A 21,415-nucleotide genomic window follows, 5' to 3' on the forward strand; every position below is an offset into this window, starting at 1 on the left:
CCCCGCGGCTCAACTAATCCTCCATCTGGAGGGGGGCCTTTTTCCTGCGGACTTTACCACGCAGTTACAATCAGTGGTGTCTGCAGCCCTGAGTGCCTTACCTCGCTCTAACAAACGCAAGAGAAAGGTTAAACATAGTTCTCCTGACCTAGAGTCATCTAAATATTTGTCGTATTTAGCTACTATATCCCAGCTATTCGAGGATGAGTTAACCTCTGTAGCTTCAGAGGGTGAACTTTCTGAGTCGGAGACTTAAGTTTCTAAACCTCCTTCAGCGGAGGAACCCTCCTTTAGATTTAAAATTGAGCATCTACACTAGAGGTTCCAGAGGCTACACTCCCTGAGGAACCTAAGATCCCTAAATTAGACAGGGCTTATGATGATAGGAAGGTCCCTCTGACTTTTCCTGTACCAGTTAATATGGCGAACATTATTAGTAACGAATGGGAAAGAGTAGAAACTTCTTTTTCCCCCTCGTCTACTTTTAAAAAATTATTCCCGGTCCCTGACTCTCAATTAGATTTGTGGAACTCCATCCCTAAGGTGGATGGCTCTATCTCTACGATGGCTAAGCATACTAATATCCCTCTGGATGATAGTTCTTCTTTTAGAGAGCCTATGGACATACGGGTTTTTATTTCAACTGGCGGGAAGCTGTAGCCACGGTTGCTGGAGCAGCTACCTACTGGTGCGACACTCTGTTGTAGCTAAATTGAGGTGAAGACTCCCCTCGGGGATATTCAGGAGAGAATTAAAGCATTGAGAATTGCTAACTCTTTAATCTGTGACGCAAATATGCAGATTATTCACAGAAATGCAAAGGCTTCTGGCTTTGTGGTTCTTGCCGGGTTCTCTGGTTGAAGTCTTGGTCTGTGGATATGACGTCTAAATCCAGACTCCTTTCTCTTCCCTTCAAGGGGAAAATTTTATTCTGTCCAGGGCTGGACTCCATTATCTCTATGGTTACAGGAGGGAAAGGTGCCTTCCTATGTATCGCAATATAAGAAGAATAGGCCTCAGGGACAGCTGAAAACGCTAATTTGTATTACTTTCGTGCTGACAAGTCACAACGACAGAAGTCCTCATCCAAGTCCGAGCAGCCCAAGAGTACTTGGAAGTCGGCTCAGTCCTGGAATAAGTCCAAACAGACTAAGAAGCCAACTGAGAACAAATCGGCATAAAGTGACGTCCCCCGATCCAGGATCGGATCGAGTAGGGGGCAGACTGTCTCTTTTTTCAGATGCTTGGTTCCAGAATGTACAGAACCCTTGGGTCCTGGAGGTTGTATCTCAAGGATACAGGATAGGATTCAAGTCTCATCTGCCCAGGGGCAGATTCCTACTCTCCAGTCTGTCTACAAGACCAGAAAAGAGGGCTGCCTTCTTAGGTTGTGTACAGAATCTCTCCTCTCTAGGAGTAATTGTCCTGGTACCTACAGCAGAAAGAGGTTTGGGGTTTTACTCAAATCTTTTTGTGGTTCCTAAAGAAGGAGGGAACTTTTCATACAATTCTGGACCTTAAGTGCCTAAACAAGTTTCTGAGTGTTCTCTCTTTCAAGATGGAGACTATATGGTCAATCCTTCCTCTGGTTCAGAAAGGACAGTTTATGACCACAATAGACCTGAAGGATGCATACCTTCACGTCCCGATTCACAGGGAACATTTTCAGTTCCTGAGGTTTGCTTTTCTGGACCAGCACTTCCAGTTCATAGTTCTTCCGTTTGGCCTAGCTACTGCTCCAAGGACATTTATGAAGGTTCTGTAGGCTCTTCTAGCCATTGCCAGAACACAAACTATTGCAGTAGCGCCTTACCTGGACGATATCTTGGTACAGGCAACATCTTTTTGTCTAGCAGAGTCCTTTCTCAATTTTCTCAATCTTCTTCGATCACATGGATGGAAGATAAACTTGGAAAAGAGTTCTCTTACTCCAAGAACAAGGGTGAATTTTCTGGGAACTATAATAGGCTCCATATCCATGAGAATATTCTTCACAGATCAGACACGTTGCAAGCTAACTACTGCATGTCTTGCCCTCCAGGCCTCCTCGAGACCCTCAGTGGCTCAGTGTATGGAGGTAATCGGACTCATGGTGTCCTACATGGACAGCATTCCTTTTGCCAGATCCCATCTTAGACTCTTACAACTATGCATGCTTAGACAATGGAACGGCGACCATTCAGATCTGTCTTAACAGATCGTGCTGGACAGCCTGTCGAGAGACTCGCTCTCCTGTTGGCTCTGTCCAGATCATCTGTCCCAAGGCTTTTTGAGACCGTCCTGGGAGATTGTGAATACGGACGCAAGCCTTTCCTCCTGGGGAGCCATTTTGGGTGCCAAGAAGGCACAAGGTCTGTGGACTCAGGAGGAGTCCTGCCTTCCGATCAATATTTTGGAACTCTGGGCAATCTTCAATGCCTTGAAGGCTTGGCCCCTTCTTGGATCTTCCCAGTTTATCAGATTCCAATCAGACAATACAACCTTGGTTGCCTACATCAACCTTTAGGGGGGAATCAGAAGTTCCTTGGTGATGAGAGAAGTATCTCAGAGACTCACAAATGTATGCTGTCAGCGATCCACATTCCGGGTGTTGACAACTGGGAAGAGGACTTCCTCAGCAGGCAATCCTTTCACCCAGGGCAATGGTCTCTTCACCCAGAGGTGTTTGCAGAGAAATGCAGCGAGTGGGGGACACCTGAGATAGATTTCATGGCATCCCACCTCAATACCAAGCTACCCAGGTATGGGTCGAGGTTGAGGGTCCCTCAGGCCGACCTGATAGATGCCCTAATAGTAACATGGAGTTTCAGACTCCTATATCGTTTTCCTCCATTACTACTTCTCCCTCGTGTGGTGGCTCGCATCAAGCAGGAGCGAGCATCAGGGATTCTGATTGCGCCGTCGTGGCCACGAAGGACGTGGTTTGCGTATCTAGTGGGGATGTCCTCATTGTCTCAGTAGAGGTTACCTTGTCACAGAGATCTGCTGATACAGGGTCCCTTTATTCATCAAAATCTAGATTCTCTGTGGCTGACTGCGTGGAGGTTGAACGCTTAGTCTTAGCCAAGAGAGTGTTCTCTGAGAGTGTTATCGACACTCTGGTTCAAGCTCGTAAGCCAGTTACTTGTCGTATCTACCATAAAATGTGGATGACTGACTTGTACTTGTGTGAAGAGCGTGGCTTTTCCTGGCATAAGGTTAAGGTTGCCAGAATTTTATCTTTTCTACAGGATGGACAGGAGAAGGGTCTATCTGCTAGTTTCCTGAAGGGACAGATATCGCCCTGTCAGTGTTACTGCACAGAAGATTGTCTGAGCTTCCGGATGTTCAGTCCTTTGTTAAGTCTCTGGCTAGGATCAGACCTGTGTTTAGATCTGGGGCTCTACCTTGGAGCCTCAATCTTGTTCTTAGTGTTTTGCAACAGACTCCATATGAGCCTATGCATACTGTTGACATTAAATTGTTATCTTGGAAGGTTCTTTTTTTGTTGGATATTGCCTCTGCGCGCAGATTTTCTGAGATTTCTGCTTTGCAATGTGATCCCCCTTATCTGTTTTTTTCATGCTGATAAGGCGATTTTACGCACTAAACTAGGGTTCCTCCCTAAGGTGGTGTCGAATCATAACATTTATAAAGAAATTGTTGTTCCTTCCTTGTGTCCTAATCCTTCTTCAGTGAAGAAACGTTTGCTTCACAATCTAGATGTGGTTCGTGCCTTGAAGTTCTATCTTCAGGCTACTAAGGAATTCAGACAATCTTTCTCTTTGTTTGTCATCTATGCAAGGAAGCGTAAGGGGCAGAAGGCTACTATCTCTATCTTTCTGGTTGAGGAGTGTCATCCACTTAGCTTATGAAACAGTGAGATGACAGCCTCCTGAGAGGATAACGGCTCATTCCACTATAGCAGTGGCTTCCTCTTGGGCTTTTAAGAACGAAACCTCAATGGATCAGATTTGTAAGGTGGCCTGGTCTTTCTTACACACATTTTCTAAATTTTACAATTTTGATGTGTTTGCTTCGGCTGAAGCAGCTTTTGGGAGAAAAATTTTGCAGGCTGTGGTGCCCTCAGATTAGGGTCCACCTCTGTTTTCTGTTCCCTCCCGTTATTCATTCAGTGTCCTCTGGAGCTTGGGTATAGTTTTCCCAACAGTAAGGAATGAAGTTGTGGGCTCTCCCTGCCTTATGGAAGAAAAGCATAATTTATGCTTACCAGATAAATTCCTTTCCTTCCTGGCACAGAAAAGCTACGACCCCGTCCCTAATTTATTTTTTGGGCGGCTACCTTTTTATATTATTTCTTCTGGCACCTTTTATACCCTGATGTTTCTCCTAATTTTCCTTGTTCCCTCAGAAGAATGACTGGGAGATAGGGGAAGTGGGATGGATATTTAAGCCTTTGGCTGGGGTGTCTTTGTCTCCTCCTGGTGGCCAGGTGTTGTATTTCCCAACAGTAAGGAATGAAGTCGTGGACTCTCCCTGCCAGGAAGGGAATTAATCTCGTAAGCATAAATTATATTTTAATGATACCCTCAGAAGCCAGTCATCAACACAAGGTTGACTATTTCTCCTCTGTGTCATATTTTAATTACTTAGTAACCAGGTAGCCGCTGACACTATAATTATTGTGTTGTTAATGCAATTAACAATTATTTCTTTATCTTGAGATTAATTTAATTTCTAATCACAAAATAGTGCAAAACATCAAAGCTCACACACAATTGATTTGACAATAATGATTTCATACTTTCTTATGCCTAATAACTGTGATCACTCTTGTTTCCACTTGTATTTATTGTTGTCATTCAGCATCTTAATGCTTTGTGCGTGAAGAAGCCTCTTTAATACATTACATGTTAAAATGCTCTTTTTTAAGCTGCTACAAAATAAATAAATGACTTTGCTATCCCGTTAACAATAAGAAAAATTCAGATACCAACTTAGTACTAGACATTATTGCGCTTCGCAAACAGTCAAATCCCGCAAATGGAAGGGAAGGGCTCCAAAGTGTTTATATATGTGTATATATGTGTATGTATGTATTTATGTATATACATATATAACCACATAAATACACATGTATACACATATTTAGACATAAATATATATACATAATAGCACTTTCAAGTCAAACACCTTCTTATATAATTTTTTTTAATATTTATATGAATTATTATAAGATAGTAAAAAAAAAATAGGATGTGGCACTCCAAAAATGCATATACACCTCTAAAGATTTAGAGGCCCATTTATCAAGCTCAGTATGGAGCTTGTGGGCCCGTGTTTCTGGCGAGTCTTCAGACTCGCCAGAAACAGCAGTTATAAAGCAGCGGACTAAAGACTGGTGCTCCATAACCCTGTCCGCCTGGTCTGAGCCGATTGGTCGCGAGTCTGCAGGGGGCGGCGTTGCACCAGCAGCTCTTGTGAGTTGCTGGTGCAATGCTGAATACGGAGAGCGTATTGCTCTCCGCATTCAGCGAGGTCTTGCGGACCTGATCCGCACTGTCGGATCAGGTCCGCAAGACCTTTGAAAAATAGGCCTCTTAGTGTGCTGGCAGTCAAGATAATTAATATCTAACACGTAAATAGAAAAGAGCAGTAAAAAAATATTATACTGCTAAAGAATGACAAGGCCGCACAATGTGTGGCCTTGTCATTCTTTAGCAGTTTTATACTTTTTTACTACTCTTTTCTATTTACGTGTTAGATATTATCAGATAGTGTATATATGAGTGTATCACTTTATTTTCATGTACTAATGTTGAGCTTTGTGCAACCTTTTTTTTTACGCCTTACACTTTACAAAAGGTCTTCACTCGCGATTATCCGACGAGTGCAAATTTAGTTTGTGATCGAGGGCACCAATTTACTTTCAACTTGCAATATGCACGCGTTAGCACATTCTTCACACAGCTTATCGCGACCCGTGCTAACTTTAGCGCACCACTTGTAATCTAGCCCAGATTATGTTCAGACACAAAATACACAGCACAGTAACATAACATTTCACAGCAGGATTACTTACCTAATGATCCCCCCAAAAAAAAGATATGTCAAGGGAATTTAAAAAGAAGTAAAGGAAAGATATAATTCAAAATTATGTCTTTTAAAGGAACAGTGTACACCAGAATTTTTATTGTTTAAAAAGATAGATAATCCCTTTATTACCCATTCCCTAGTTTTGCACAACCAACACAGTTATATAAATACACTTTTTACCTCTGTGATAACCTTATATCTAAGCCTCTGCAAATTGCCCCCTTATTTCAGTTATTTTGACAGACATCCATTTTAGCCAATCAGAGCTGGCTCACCTTAACTCTACGTGCGTGACCACAGTGTTATCTATATTACACACATAAACTAACACCCTCTAGTGGTGAAAAACTGTCAAAATGCCCTGAGAGAAGAGGCGGCCTTCAAGGGTTTAGAAATTAGCATATGAACCTCCTGGGTTTAGCTTTCAACTAAGAATACCAAGAGAACAAAGCAAAATTGTTGATAAAAGTGTATTGGAAAATTGTTTAAAATTACATTTTCTATCTGAATCATGAAAGTTTATTTTGGACTAGACTGCCCCTTTAATACCAGCAGGGGTACTAAGTGTATTTTATTTCATTCTGCTGTACAAACTTTATTTTTAATCACCACACTGTGGGCTAGATTACAAGTGGAGCGGTAGTTTGTGCCCCTGCTCATGCAATAATTTTGCTAGATGGGAGCTTTTTGTACACATCGTATAGTGTGCGTATTATAGATTGAAAGTAAAAAGTTTTCACTCACGCTGTAACCCAAGTAAGTCCAAATATCATGACTGCATTAATGTATTCCTCCCTTTAATGGAGAGAGAAAGTTGGAAAAAAAATCCCTTACTCGCACGCACAAAACATAATATATATATATATATATATATATATATAATTATATGTAGTTATAGATATATACAGATATTTATAGGAATATCTATTTATAAATACATAGAACATATTCCCCTATGTGAAAAACATTGGAATGTGAAATATTTACAGTAAATACAAAGTATAACACTTTATTAAATATTAATATTGCAAATATGAATTTACATGTTTTTCAGCTACTTGACTGCAATAGGCTCCAATGCACTTATATATATATATATATATATATGTCTATACATGTCTATATATGTCCTTATGTATATGTGTGTATTTGTATGTAAATACATATATACACATATAAATACATAAAACCATATATAGCCCTTTGCCTACTTGAGGCCTCATATTTTTGAGCCCTTATAACTTTTTAATGCAATTTTTGTAAAAATAATTTTTATTAGACAGGGTTATTATGAGTGTAATTGTACTTTTAAATGTATTTTTGATGTTTTTTTGTCCCACGTTTTTGTCTTGCGTAACAGTTAACCAGAGCTCTGAAATTGCGCTATACCGATGCACGCTAAATTAAATTGCGCTTGAGAGAACATGTTTAGTTTCAAATTGTAATATGTGTGCTACTTCCAAAATGCGCAAAGAGCCGGGATAAACCCCTTTTCGCTTGTGCACAAGTTGCGCGACATTTGTGATCTAACCATGTGTGGGCTGTATTTACTAAGAAATATAATGTATTGGATGTCAAGATTGTGATGGAATGAAATTAACTCTTATTAAATATGAAGAGATACAAAGTTATACTTTTAGGTTGGGGTACAAATTAGAAAATTAATTAAAAGAAATGCTGTTTAAATTATTGGACAGTAAACATTTAAATGACCATCACAAACTTTGCTATATGAATACCTGTTTTTTAAAAAAAAAAAAAAAAGATTAAAGGAGTATGCTAATCATATGCTAAATCACTTGAAAGTGATGCAACATATCTGTAAAAAGCTGAATAGAAAATGTCAAACAGAAAAAATATATATATATTTTTACCTCAACATTTCTTCAGCTCACCAGATGAAGTGCTTGGTAAGCAGTTTTTCATTTAGTTCCTCTAATTACTGCCAACTGCATGGTGAAAAAAAAAAACCAGCCAATCAGCATTTTCAGTGCTGTGCTTAGTTCACACATTGCTTTAATTTGATCTCATGGGATTTCACAAAAATCTCGTTAAATTTCATAGTAAACGTCAAACTGGGGAGGAGAATAAATACACACTCCCTTTCAAGTCACAGGACAAGTATTCAGATTGGATTCTTAAAGTCCCTTTACAGTGGGATGTAGCAGGTAAGGGAAATTGTGAGGTAAAATATCAGATAGTCTGCATAACTTTCACGTGATTCAGTATTTGGGTAACATGTCTTTTTAATGGGGCAGGCATTAAATGGACATTAAACACTAAATACATTTACAATCATAGGACTGAGGTTATTCCCCACCTCCCTTTAGTCATGAATGCCACCATGTTGAAATCTATTTTTTCTACATTCCAGTGCTGACCTATTTGCCATAAGCAGCAACTCTCTATAAAATACCTGCTTGTGTAAGGCAGACTTGGAAGCCGCCTTAGGGTGCCTCCAGCAGGTGGGTGCCGGATCTGCCTGGCTGCCGGAATTGGCAAAGCAGCAAGTTCTCAGCATTAATCTATCTATTCTGCGCCGGTGCGACGCCCCCTGGCTGAGCTGTGCTAAGCCTGCAATTTCCAAGGGCGGCACTTCAGTCAGTGACTATATCATATTTATTATAGTCAGAATGCCGCTTCTGTCTGCCCCTCTGTCTGTGTCTAGACTGCTGCTCCAGTGAGTGACTGTCTGTATTCTTTCACCAGTCATTCTGGATCTGATCCAATAGCCGGCCCTGGATTGGTATTTCTTTGACAACGTCAGCGGGTCAGTTGTTAGCCTGGCACTAATGGTCAGCGGTACTGAAGGCAGACTGCTGCTCGCTCGCTCACTCCTCCTAAATCCTAACCTACCCATCCTTAGTTGTCTCAGTTGGTCTCACTCCAACTCAGACAACTAAGGACAGGTAGTAGCAGGGGACAGTGGTCACACCGGGTTAGTAGTCAGTGGGTGGGATAATGGGATTGACAGGCACGCCACACAATGGGTCACCATCAGCCTCAGGAGCGGCATTGAAGTCTCTGGGCTGTCTGTCTCTCGGGGGTCAGACTGTCAGTGGGTGGGATTTGAGAACCGTGGGATAAGAGATGAGACTCAAATTGCTGGGATCTATTGACAGCGTCAGCTGTCAGGTGAGGTCAGAGCGTCTCAGCGTCATTGAAAGCAGACCGCCGCTCTCAACCTAATCCCTGTCTGTGTCTCACAGTCTCTGTGGCCTGCATGCCACAATGCTAGTTGCTTTTACCTGCTGTTAGCTGCACACCATTTTGCGGCCAGTGGAGAAGACTGGGTTGCGCTCTCCTTACAGTGTGACACTGAAGTCCTAACCTACTGAAATTTTATGCTCACAGTCACAGTTTCAGCAAATTGCGTGGTTTTTATATATATATATATATATATATATATATATATATATATATATATATATATCCTTGCCTGTGTGGCCAAAAATCCTAGCACTGGCCCTGGCAGCACCCATGATTAGAGGGAGGTGCATGAAATGTAGTTAGTGTTTAGGGTCCCTTTAAACCATACATTTTGCTGTGCTGTCTCTAGGTATGCCCATTTGTTTAGTGAAAGTAATGCCAACAATGGCTGCGGTCTGCATCATTTTATTATTTTCAGAGCTGGATTTCTTAGAGAAATGTGCAACAATATCAGTGCAAATCCAGATATTTGCGTGTGGCACTTTTTCTCTAATAAATCTTTCTCCAAAAATAGCAGAATGCTGCAAACTCAACCATTTTTTGATTTAATTTCACTAAATGAATGCAGAAAATGAATAAATGCATATACCTAACATCCACCTTGATCTGGAGGTGAAAACATAATCACGAAAACTTGTTATATGAAGAAACTAATTCTTATATCTAGCAGTCCTGTTTGCGGATTAGAAAACAATGTAGCAACTATTCATATACCTACAGTTCCTTTTAGTTTAGTATTAGTTCATGTTATCAGAATGAATTGTACCTTTATTTGCTTGCTTATTAATACAAATAGAACATTCTTAACGTTCACTTTATTAATACATGAACTAGGCCTAAAGAGAAGAACTTGACGATCTGAGTTTGTCCTCAGAGTTGCTGTGAACTGAACTTGACATCTTAGTAAATATGCAATTTGCATAGTTCTCTGTGCCAAAGGGAAAATATACAAAACCTCCTAAACTTGAGATATTCTTGCAAAACACTTTTCTTTATGGAACAATCATGATAAGAATTAAAGGCACTTTCATCAAAAATGTCAAATGCAGTAGCAATATCACAGCCATGGTGCAATCATGACCAACATATGGTAGGGGTTAACTGCATTTAACTTCTTGAATGCCAGGGAGGGCTACAAACTATAGCTTTGCAATTCATTGGTTGTATTCAAGGAGTTGCCAAGTCCTAACACATGCTCTGATCTACTTAATATAAAAATTGTTAGTGTTGGACAATGGTCTCTTGGGTAACAAGATTCCAACATGCCAGAAATCTCCACTTACAAGATCTTGACAGACCTTAAATGTGTAGATTTATCTTTCAAAGATCATAATCTAGAGTAAGAATTTTGAAACAAATATGAATATAACCCTATGAATTCCCTCATATATCACTTGCCTTACAAACTCTTTTACCCAATAGCTCAGCTTCTTGTATATTGTCTGCACTTTATAACCGTCTGTTTCATTTCATATTGCTACCCTAGGTTACAATGCTGGTTTGTATCCCACTGAAAAGTAGTAAATCAGCTTTGCTTGACCTAAGGGGGAGAGGTGAACTCTTGAAAGGAAGTATTTAATAATGAAACATCACTGACAATCATTTACCACTGCAGCTCCCCTCAGTGTATATTATAATATTGGAACATACTTTGTTATGCTTCTATTTTCTGTAAGGTTACAAAAATAAGACTCATTTATTGGAGATAAGTGAAGTCAATTCTATTAATATATCTGTTTACAGAAATCTCTTTATATAGAAGGCAACCTTGGTTATTTTTATCAAACAAGAAACACTTCATTTGATTTACTGAACACAAATAAAATAGTTGCCACTCCTCTCTTTTTGCCTTTTTTTCTTTCTTTCATAAAGATGTAAAAGTGAAAAAAAAAAAATCATTTGTATTAATTGTACAGCTTTAAACCCTAATCTCTAATAAAGTATCTATATATTTCTCTGTGCAGAGGCAGGACAAGTTCAGTACGAATTAACTTAAACTTAAGTTTCACATGAATGAGAAACTGCATATTCAAATCTTACATTAAATTAAAGCAAAAATGTTTTTGGGTTTTAACTCTTTAATGACGTGCAACTGAAAATCAGTCCTATTGAAATCATGATGTTTTAGCTACTTTTTTTTTGTAGGCGCATATCTGCAGTTATTTCACTTAATTGGATATGAAACCAAATGATTTATTTTTTGATTCAGAGAGAGCAAACCATTTTGAAAAAGTTTCCAATTTACTTCTATTATCAAATTTGCTTTGTTCCCAAGACATTATTTGTTGAAGAGATACCTAGGTAGGCATCTACAACACTACATGGCAGGAAATAATGCTGCTATCTAGTGCTCTTGCAAATGGATAATATTCTTTCAAAACCGCTACCATATAGTGCTTCAGAAATGGGCTGGCATAAGTCCCTGCTTTTCAATAAAAGGTACCAAAGGAACGAAGACAATTTGATAATATAAGGAAATTAGAAAGTTGTTTAAAATCGCATGCTCTGTCCGAATCACAAAAGAAAAATGTTGTGTTATATATCCCTTTAAATAATTAAATATAATGGAAAAAGCTTTAATCAAGCTAACTAAAATTAGATCCATGCATTTGACCATCCTTATTAGCACGGCTATAAAAATTGTTTCCAAAGGTTATTATGTTTAATTAGGCCTGTGCATTCTGAGGTTTCAGATGATTCCGGATGTGGATAACGCGGCCGCACACGGCATACAGCTCTTTTTGGATCCAGATTTTTGCTTTTAAAAGGGCAACGCAATAAGATTTGTAAAAATCCAGATCTTAGTGTGTTGCACTTTCACAACAAGAAATCTGGCTCCAAAAAGAGCTGAGTGCCACAAGCGGCCACAGGGATTGAAATTTCCACTGGTCCACTAGTTCTGGGTGACATAGAAATTGCAGCAGATGACATAGAAATTTTACTTTTTCCTATCTTTCACATTGAGAGTGCTTGTAACTTTTTCCCTCTGGGCTAGTAACTAATAACTCCCTAACTAGTAAACCATTGTGATATTTTTCACACACACACACACACACACACATATATATATATACAGTATATATATATATATATATATATATATATATATATATATATATATATATATATATATATTTATTATACAAAAAAAATCTTTTAGTGACACTATCTGAATAGTTTGTGTTTGCTTTGACTCTTGTAAGTTCCCGGATCCCGTTGCTTATGCTGTTGAAGCAACCAGTGACACCTGTTACCAGAAATAAATGTGTCATGGTTTTAATAGCTCTTGCAATAACTCATAATGTGATGTGCCAGAGAAAATACAGCATTGCTTTTAAAGGGATAGTCTAGTCAAAATTAAACTTTTATGATTTAGATAGAGCATGCCATTTTAAGCAACTTTCTAATTTACTCCTCTTAATATTTTTTCTTTGTTCACTTTGTATCTTTATTTGAATGTAAGCTTAGGAGCTGGACCATTTTTGTTTCAGCACCTCGGTAACGTTTGCTGATTGGTTGGCTACATTGAGACTCGCCAGAAACAGCAGTTATGAAGCAGTGGTCACAAAGATCGCTGCTCCATAACCCTGTCCGCCTGCTCTGAGCAGACGGACAGGAATCGCCGGAATTCAACCCGATCGAGTACGATCGGGTTGATTGACACCCCCTGCTGGCGGCCCATTGGTCGCGAGTCTGCAGGGGGCGGCGTTGCACCAGCAGCTCTTGTGAGCTGCTGGTGCAATGCTGAATACGGAGAGCGTATTGCTCTCCGCAATCAGCGATGTCTGTCGGACCTGATCCACACTGTCGGATCAGGTCCGACAGACATTTGTTAAATAGGCCTCTATACCTTTAATAGTCAGAAAGGGAAGCCTGTGGTTTTGTTTTTCTTTTAAACCATACTATATTTGCTCTGTTTATTTACATTTATTCTTTTTTTCCTCAAATCCGTTGTACTTTAATATTGTTTTAATGCGGCACTATTCCATAAATTAATTAATATTACTTTTGATCAGTGTTACTAGTATCTAAAACATTTGCATATTGCAGGAAATGGTGAATGTGAAGATGGTAAATGTAAATGTTTCAGTGGTTGGGAAGGAGATCGCTGTCACTGCACATCATCAAAGGAACATTGTATGGACTCATCCGGCCTGATATGCAGTGGAAGAGGATCCTGTATATGTGGACAATGTAAATGCACTGATGAGAAAAGCTTTGGCCCGTTGTGTAAATACTGTTCAAATTGTGACAATACTTGTACAGAAAACTGGTATGTCATTTCTTTTCCCTTATTGCGAAGCATGGAAAGTGTCTACTAATCAGCATAAAATATAATGTTTCTGTTTACAATAACACTTACCAGACTCACAAAATGCACAAATGGATATTAAAGTCATAGTACAGTTTAATTGTTTTTTTCTTTTCTTCATAATATTAAAGAAAATCAATAATCTAGGTGATCTATCACAAGGTCAACTTTTAAAACACAGTGGGCCAGATTACAAGTGGAGTGGTAGTTAACATTCCCTCTCGAGCGTTAACTGCGCTAGAAGTAAGCTTTTTGCTCATGTCGTGTTGCGTTCATACTACAAGTCGAATGTAAACTGTATTCACTCGCATGCTAAGGGAACAGCATAAAAAGCTGAACTTACAGTATTGCACGCTCATAACTTATTTCCCCATAGAAGTCAATAAAACAAAAAAAGTGTGTGTGTGTGGGGGGGGGGGGAAATCTAACACGATGCTCACGCACAAACCCGATCACATGTTCTCAAGTATGCTCAGCCGACATTAAAAAATTGATATTTCACATTCCGATGTTCTGCACATAGCAGGATATGTTCTATTTATTTATAAACAAATATTTCTACATATATCTGATTTTTTTTGGTACATTATATATTTATACATATATATATATATATATATATATATATATATATATATATATATATATACACACATGATTATATAGTTATATACATAATAATATATAATAAGTATAGATATATAGATATATATATATATATATATATATATATATATATACATTTCTATTTATAAATACCTAGAACATATTCTGCAATGTGCAGAACAATGGAATGTGAAATATTTACAGTAAATATACAATATAACATTTTAGTAAATATGAATATTGCATATATAAGATTTTACATGTTTTCTTCTACATATACATATTTAGAAGTGTATGTATGTTAAAGCCCTTTGACCTGAGACCCCATATCTTTGAGTTCTTTTACCTTTTTTTGTGCAACTGTACTATGTAATGTATTTTTGATATATTTTGTGACACTTTGTTGTTTCGGGCACGTTAACTTAAATTGCGCTCAAGGGATCACGTTTACTTTCAACTCACGTGTAACTGTTAGAGCTTTACTTATAATCGAAACCAGTATTTGGCATAATCACCCCCTGGCTATGCTAAATCCATTATTTTTTTTCAAATTGACGTGCAAATAGTAGAGCAACAGCATGTGCACCACTCGCCTTAAGTGTTTCTATATCACAGTGTTCTGCTCCAAGTGAGTGAACTCTTAGTTTATGCAATTTTCTCCGCCTCAGATTTCATTTAGTGAAAAGTTTCTGAATTATTAAACACCTTGTTTGCTGCACTTGTTTTTAATAGCCAAACTTTCACACCACATCTTCCCTTATTTGAAAGAGATAATCTACTCCTGTTAATAGATAGATAAAGCTAACCACTGTCACATTGTTAGCAAAACTTGCATTGTTTCCACATTGTATCTTATTACCAATTGCCAATTAGGTATATACAGTATATATATATGTGTGGCACGATGGGACTTGTCTTTTTTTTTACTATCTGTATTTAAACCTTTTATATATCACTTTCAAGGTTTTTATATCCTTGACATCAAACAATCCATACACCGTGAGACAACTAGAAGTTTTGTTTTAACAATAGCAATACCGTGAGTTAACAAAAGTAGGACATATGCGAAGCTTATGGGCTTTGGAAACATAGCTGAAAACAGAACAAAATGCACAGTTTAATCTGAACATAGGCATTCATGGGCTGGAATTAACATTGCTATGAAAGCTTATGAAATCTCATTTTATAAACATATTCACAGCATTCACAATAATTACCATGGTAGCTTTTTGAACGTCCTCTATTTCAACTTTAAGAAATGTAAGACACATATGGCCTTTTTATGTTTTTCTTCAGTTTAAGCAGGCAATAGATATATCCTGTTTTTCTATAAACTCAAGGCTGCCTGTGTTGCAAATCTCAAGTATTCATCTGTTTATATTTCTGCTCCCTTGAATCTAGTATGTAAGAAATGTTTTTGTAGTACCAGACCAGCACAGTTCATGTCCCTTTCAATAATCAGAAAGCAACTTTTCTATTTGTGTTGTGGCAAAAGCCTGCTTATGTGTTATAGACGTATCTTTAAGATATGTTAAGGAGACCGTCAGATGAAATGTTCACCTTTTGGCTTCCAAAAAAAATGAAACTGAATACTAACCCGAGATTGACCCTCTTTTTTTTTTCTCTCTGTATTTTTTTAATATTTGATATTGTTTTTACACCCATTACTTTAACATTATCTCTCTTGTGTTCCATAGGGCCTTTTTTGTTTTAGCAGTTATTAGATCTCAATTATTTTGCAATTTTTTTTGTGACCAATATCTACCACACACCTGAAACAAACAGTTAGAAATTGTGCCCTATTTAATCAACCCCTGTACCAACAGGTCATGAGTATTTGTGCTACCCATTTTATTCTCAGTAGAAAGTACCAAACCCTTTTTGAAGCTGTGTCACAATCTGATTGCTATATCTAGTGACATATCACTGTGTCAAATATTTGTATTGACATGTAGCGATCTCTAGGGACAATAATCCCTTATAAGGGAGACTACAAAAGGAAACCCAGGACTTTACCTTATCACACATGAAATGTACTGAACAAATACATTTTTTATGGTTTTGGAGGTGGCAGAATTTAGAAATCTGCACAGATTAAAAATTCATTTTGGACAAATTGTTCAGCATGGAAAAAAATAATTTATTTAGTTTTGTATATTGTTTGTTAGGGGTTTTGTTTCAGATCTGTTTGTTAATGAAAATCCATATGTCTGCTATTTCCTTTTGGGAATTGTCTTCTGGGCAGTTAAATTAATTGCTAGTGCTACTGCTACAAGCAAGAGTCAGCACCATTTTTGTTTTTGTTGGGTCAGGATAGGCAGTTAGCAGAAGCTTACATACTTGTTGGCTTACACAGGGTTCAGAGAATTGACATGGACATTGCTAAATTGTTATTGAATAATGTAAAATTGAGCTTGTGAAGCTTTTCCTGCCTACAGAAAAGTATTTTCTGTCTTTAGAGTAACATTAAGAAGCCAACTAAAATTTTGTTGGGCAGCCACTCGTTTGTTCATTTCTTATTAACAAGTTGCTTGTTTAGAATTTTTTGAATTAATGTAGCAAATATATACTATGGGCTCCATTTATCAAACAGCGGGCGGACAAGGTTTCCTGTCATGAGCCCCATTTTCCCAGCTTCGCTGCTTGTGCAATGTCGCTCCTGCGTGGCCAATCGGAATGTCAATTATCCTGATCGAATCTGATCGGGATGATTAAAATCTGCCGCACTTAAAGTGGCGTAAAGGTTCAGTAGCAGGCTCATTCAAACCTAAAACCCTGGGGCTTTAAAGCTGCTATCACAGCTTGATAAATAGAGCCCTATACATCAGGAAGTTTTGGCAGAGAAGACTCTAACAGAGCCCATGTATCCCCCCTCTCTTTTACCTACAGGGTTAAAGCCCCCTTATTTGAATAAGAAGCCTTAATTATGACGAGGGGTCACTTGTATCCTGATGATGTACCTGATCACTGAGACATATTGATCTTCTTTAATTGGCCCTTGATGCCAAGTTTTGTTTTTTCTATTTTAGAGAAGGCTTTAATAGAATAGAGCTCATGTTCCCTCATCTGCTTTACTTAGAAGACTGAAATCTTTTTATTTTGGTGTATTTTGCCTTTTGAATGATGGAACAAAACCGTATCAGAAACAAACGAAACCGAAAAATATGTAACATGGTGCACTAATATGTAACAGTCTTAAATGTCACTTGAGATCAAGGAATCTTCTTTATTAAAAAAAAAGGCTATAAAACATGCAGGGAAGAAGAAAACCCTCCTTTGAGCCCCCACTTTTTTAATGAGTGTTATCATTTGTCTTTGGTAGTAGAACTGTATTAACTATATCAAGAATTATCAGCTCTAATGATGCACAAAATTTCTTTAATCATCATATGATACAAAAATGCACAACTGGGGCCCGATCCAATATGCAGCGTCGCCCGCAAATGCCGGCGACGCTGAATTTTGCGCTGGTTTGGTATCCTATATACGGCGTAACCTAGAAGTTACGCTCGTATATTTCTGCCGTCGCCCGTAGTTTTTTGGGCCATAGGCAGGTATACCAAACCAGCGCAGTTTGGTATCCAATATACAGCGTAAGGACTTAAGTGGGGAAAATGGAGAAATCTTACTCCATTTTCACCTCGCCACAAAAAGCAGCCGTAGTAAGCCTTACGCTGTCTATTGGAGCCCCGTAACTCCCTAAACTAGCTACAAAATAAACCTAACACCTAACGTATGCGCAATGTCTATCTACCTGTCAACCGCGATCCCCCGCCGCAATCCCTAATAAAGTTATTAACCCCTAAACCGCCGCTCCTGGACCCCGCTGCTACCTACAATAAAAGTATAACCCCCTAATGTGAGCTCCTACCCCGCCGCCAACTACATTAAACTACCCCGTAAAGTGAGCCCCTTACACCGCCGCCATCTATTTTAAAATTATTAACCCCTAATTTAATCCCCCTACCCCGCCGCCAGCTATATTAAATTATTTAACCCCTAATCTAATCCCCCTACCCCGCCGCCACCTATATTAAATTAATTAACCCCTAATCTAATCCCCCTACCCCGCCGCCAGCTATATTAAATTATTTAACCCCTAAAATACTAAACTATCCCTACCACTAAACCTAAGTCTAAGCCTACAAATAGCACTGAAAAGGGCTTTTTGCGTGGCATTACCCCAAAGTAAACAGCTCTATTGACAGCCCTTAAAAGGGCTTTTTGCGGGGCATGCCCCAAAGAATTCAGCTCTTTTACCAGCCCTTAAAAGGGCTTTTGGCGGGGCATTGTTACAAAGTTAACAGCTCTTTTGCATCTAATCTAAATCCCCCTACACCGCCGCCACCTATAATAAATGTATTAACCCCTAATCTAATCCCCCTATACCGCCGCCAGCTATATTAAATACATTAACCCCTAATCTAATCCCCCTACACTGCCGCCAGCTATATTAATTATACTAACCCTAATTATATTAGGGTTAATATAGTTAATATAGTTATTATATTATATATATTAACCCTAATTATATTAGGGTTAATATAGTTAATATAGTTGTTATATTATATATATATTAAGTATAATAACCCTATCTAACTCTAACATCCCTAACTAAACTCTTATTAAAATAAATCTAATATTAATATTATTAATTAAAATATTCCTATTTAAATCTAAATACTTACCTATAAAATAAACCCTAAGATAGCTACAATATAATTAATAATTACATTGTAGCTATTTTAGGGTTTATATTTATTTTACAGGTAACTTGGTATTTATTTTAACTAGGTACAATAGCTATTTAATAGCTACCTAGTTAAAAACAATTTACCTGTAAAATAAATCCTAACCAAGTTACAAATACACCTACACTATCAATAAATTAAATAAACTACAAATATCTAAACTAAAATACAATTAAATAATCTAAACTAAATTACACAAAAAAAACAAACACTAAATTACAAAAAATAAAAAAAAGATTACAAGATTTTTAAGCTAATTACACCTATTCTAAGCCCCCTAATAAAATAATAAAGCCCCCCAAAATAAAAAAAAATTCCCTGCCCTATTCTAAATTAAAAAAGTTAGCTCTTTTACCTTACCAGCCCTTAAAAGGGCCTTTTGCGGGGCATGCCCCAAAGAAAACTGCTCTTTTGCCTGAAAAAAAACACACAATACCACCCCCCAACATTACAACCCACCACCCACATACCCCTAATCTAACCCAAACCCCCCTTAAATAAACCTAACACTACCCCCCTGAAGATCTCCCTACCTTGTATTCACCCCGCCGGGCAGAACTCTTCATCCGGTCCGGGCGATGTCTTCAAGCAAGCTGCAGTGAAGTCTTCTTCCATCCGGGTGATGTCTTCAAGCAAGCGGCAGAGAGTCTTCTTCCATCTGGTGATGTCTTCAAGCAAAGCGGCATCTTCAATCTTCTTTCTTCGCTCCTTCGCCGCGGAGCATCCATCCGGCACGACAACTTCCCGACGAATGAGGTTCCTTTAAATGACGTCATCCAAGATGGGGTCCGTCAAATTCGGAATTCGGATCTTGGATGACGTCATTTAAAGGAACCTCATTTGTCGGGAAGTCGTCGTGCCGGATGGATGCTCCGCGGCGGAGGAGCGAAGAAAGAAGATTGAAGATTTAATAACTTTAGTCAAGTTTTGTAGGCGCCGGCAGTTTCTAAAGTGCCGTAAGTCACTGGCGACTCCAGAAATTTGTACTTACGCAGATTTCTGGACATCGCTGGTTTGTCAGACTTACGGCACTTTAGCATCTGACGGCGCCGTATATATGATAGCTCGAGTTGCGAGCTGAAACTGCGGGCGGTGGGGGTTCTCTCGCTTGCGCCGCAAACTACACTGCATATCGGATCGTGCCCCTGATAGTTATAATCATTTTAGACCCTCATATTTCTTTGAAAATACAAATTTGCAGGTATCACAAGTCATTGAAGCGAGGCTGTAAAAATAGGTGCCATTTTTGAAAATCTATATAGGATGATTTTGATGCAAATATTTGTGTATTTTTTCTGTGCTAAGTGCATTTTGTTTAGGTGTAGGAGTATACTATAAATGCATTGTCAGAGTTAACTTACCCATTTGTGAAATCAGAATTTTGTGTAGTTTCAAAATTTGTCTAATGCAGTTTAAAATACATCTTATACATTTCATTTACAAACTTCATTGTAAAATATAGTTATATAATATACATGTGTTTTGAAAGCTTGAACTGATGCTGTACAATGGCTTTCATGCTGGTATTTGCCTTGTACACAAAATTACACAGTAAACACATTTTTACATTCCATATTTCTGCAGAATTAAAGTTATCTTTAAAGGGACATTATACACTCATTTTTTCTTTGCATAAATGTTTTGTAGATGATCTATTTATATAGCCCATAAAGGTTTTTTTTAAATAAATGTATAGTTTTGCTTATTTTTAAATAACATTGCTCTGATTTTCAGACTCCTAACCAAGCCCCAAAGTTTTATGTGAATACTGTCAGCTACCTTCTCCAGCTTGCTCCTGTTTGTGTAAAAGGTCTTTTCATATGCAAAAGAAGGGGGAGGGGGGGGAGTGTCTTATTTCCCACTTGCAGTGGGCTTTCCAGCTAGCTTTTCAACAGAGCCAAACTGACAGCTTCTAAGTAAGTTTTTAAATAGTTTTATACTGGATTTTTATATCAGTATCTGTGCATCTTATTCTTTATAGTAGTGTCTATTACATGCAGTTATATGAAAATGAGTGTATACTGTCCCTTTAAGGGTGCAGAAAAAAAACTATTTTTTTTTTGTTATAACGCAATGAAAGTAAAGAACTAAAATGGCTTTGGCAAAGGAATATAAAATGTCTCAACAGTGAAAGGGTTAAACATTAGTTACCTTTATAATAATATAATTTTTTTACATGCTTATATCACATTGTTTAACTGACTTTCAAATGTATGCATCATTGATCTTGCTATTCAGTGTAAGAAAGTAAAACATGTTTCTGTTAATAACATTTCATTTGAGGAATAGTATATTTGTTGTCTTATCCTTTTAAATGTGTGTTTACATTATTATTTGTTTCTTTTTTAAATATATATATTTTTCTTTTTTAGGAATTGTGAACACTCCCAAGTTTCTTCGAATATTTCAGAATCTCAAAGCAATTTATTTAAAGACTTATGTGACAAAGTCGTGTATTATATTGATCAGACTTCAGGTATGTTTAAATAATTATATATAT

The 21,415-nt window shown here is 37.8% G+C and overlaps 1 protein-coding gene across 1 annotated transcript in view; it reads left to right on the forward strand.

The window, feature by feature from the left end:
• Positions 1 to 21,415, forward strand: part of ITGB8 (integrin subunit beta 8) — a 136,437-nt gene that overhangs the window by 100,881 nt on the left and 14,141 nt on the right. The window contains exons 11-12 of the mRNA XM_053715722.1: positions 13,297 to 13,519; positions 21,288 to 21,391. Of these exons, the coding sequence (XP_053571697.1) occupies positions 13,297 to 13,519; positions 21,288 to 21,391 (327 nt within the window). The remainder of the gene's footprint in view (positions 1 to 13,296; positions 13,520 to 21,287; positions 21,392 to 21,415) is intronic.

The sequence above is a fragment of the Bombina bombina genome, chromosome 5 (assembly GCF_027579735.1).
Source record: "Bombina bombina isolate aBomBom1 chromosome 5, aBomBom1.pri, whole genome shotgun sequence".
Classification (NCBI taxonomy): domain Eukaryota; kingdom Metazoa; phylum Chordata; class Amphibia; order Anura; family Bombinatoridae; genus Bombina; species Bombina bombina.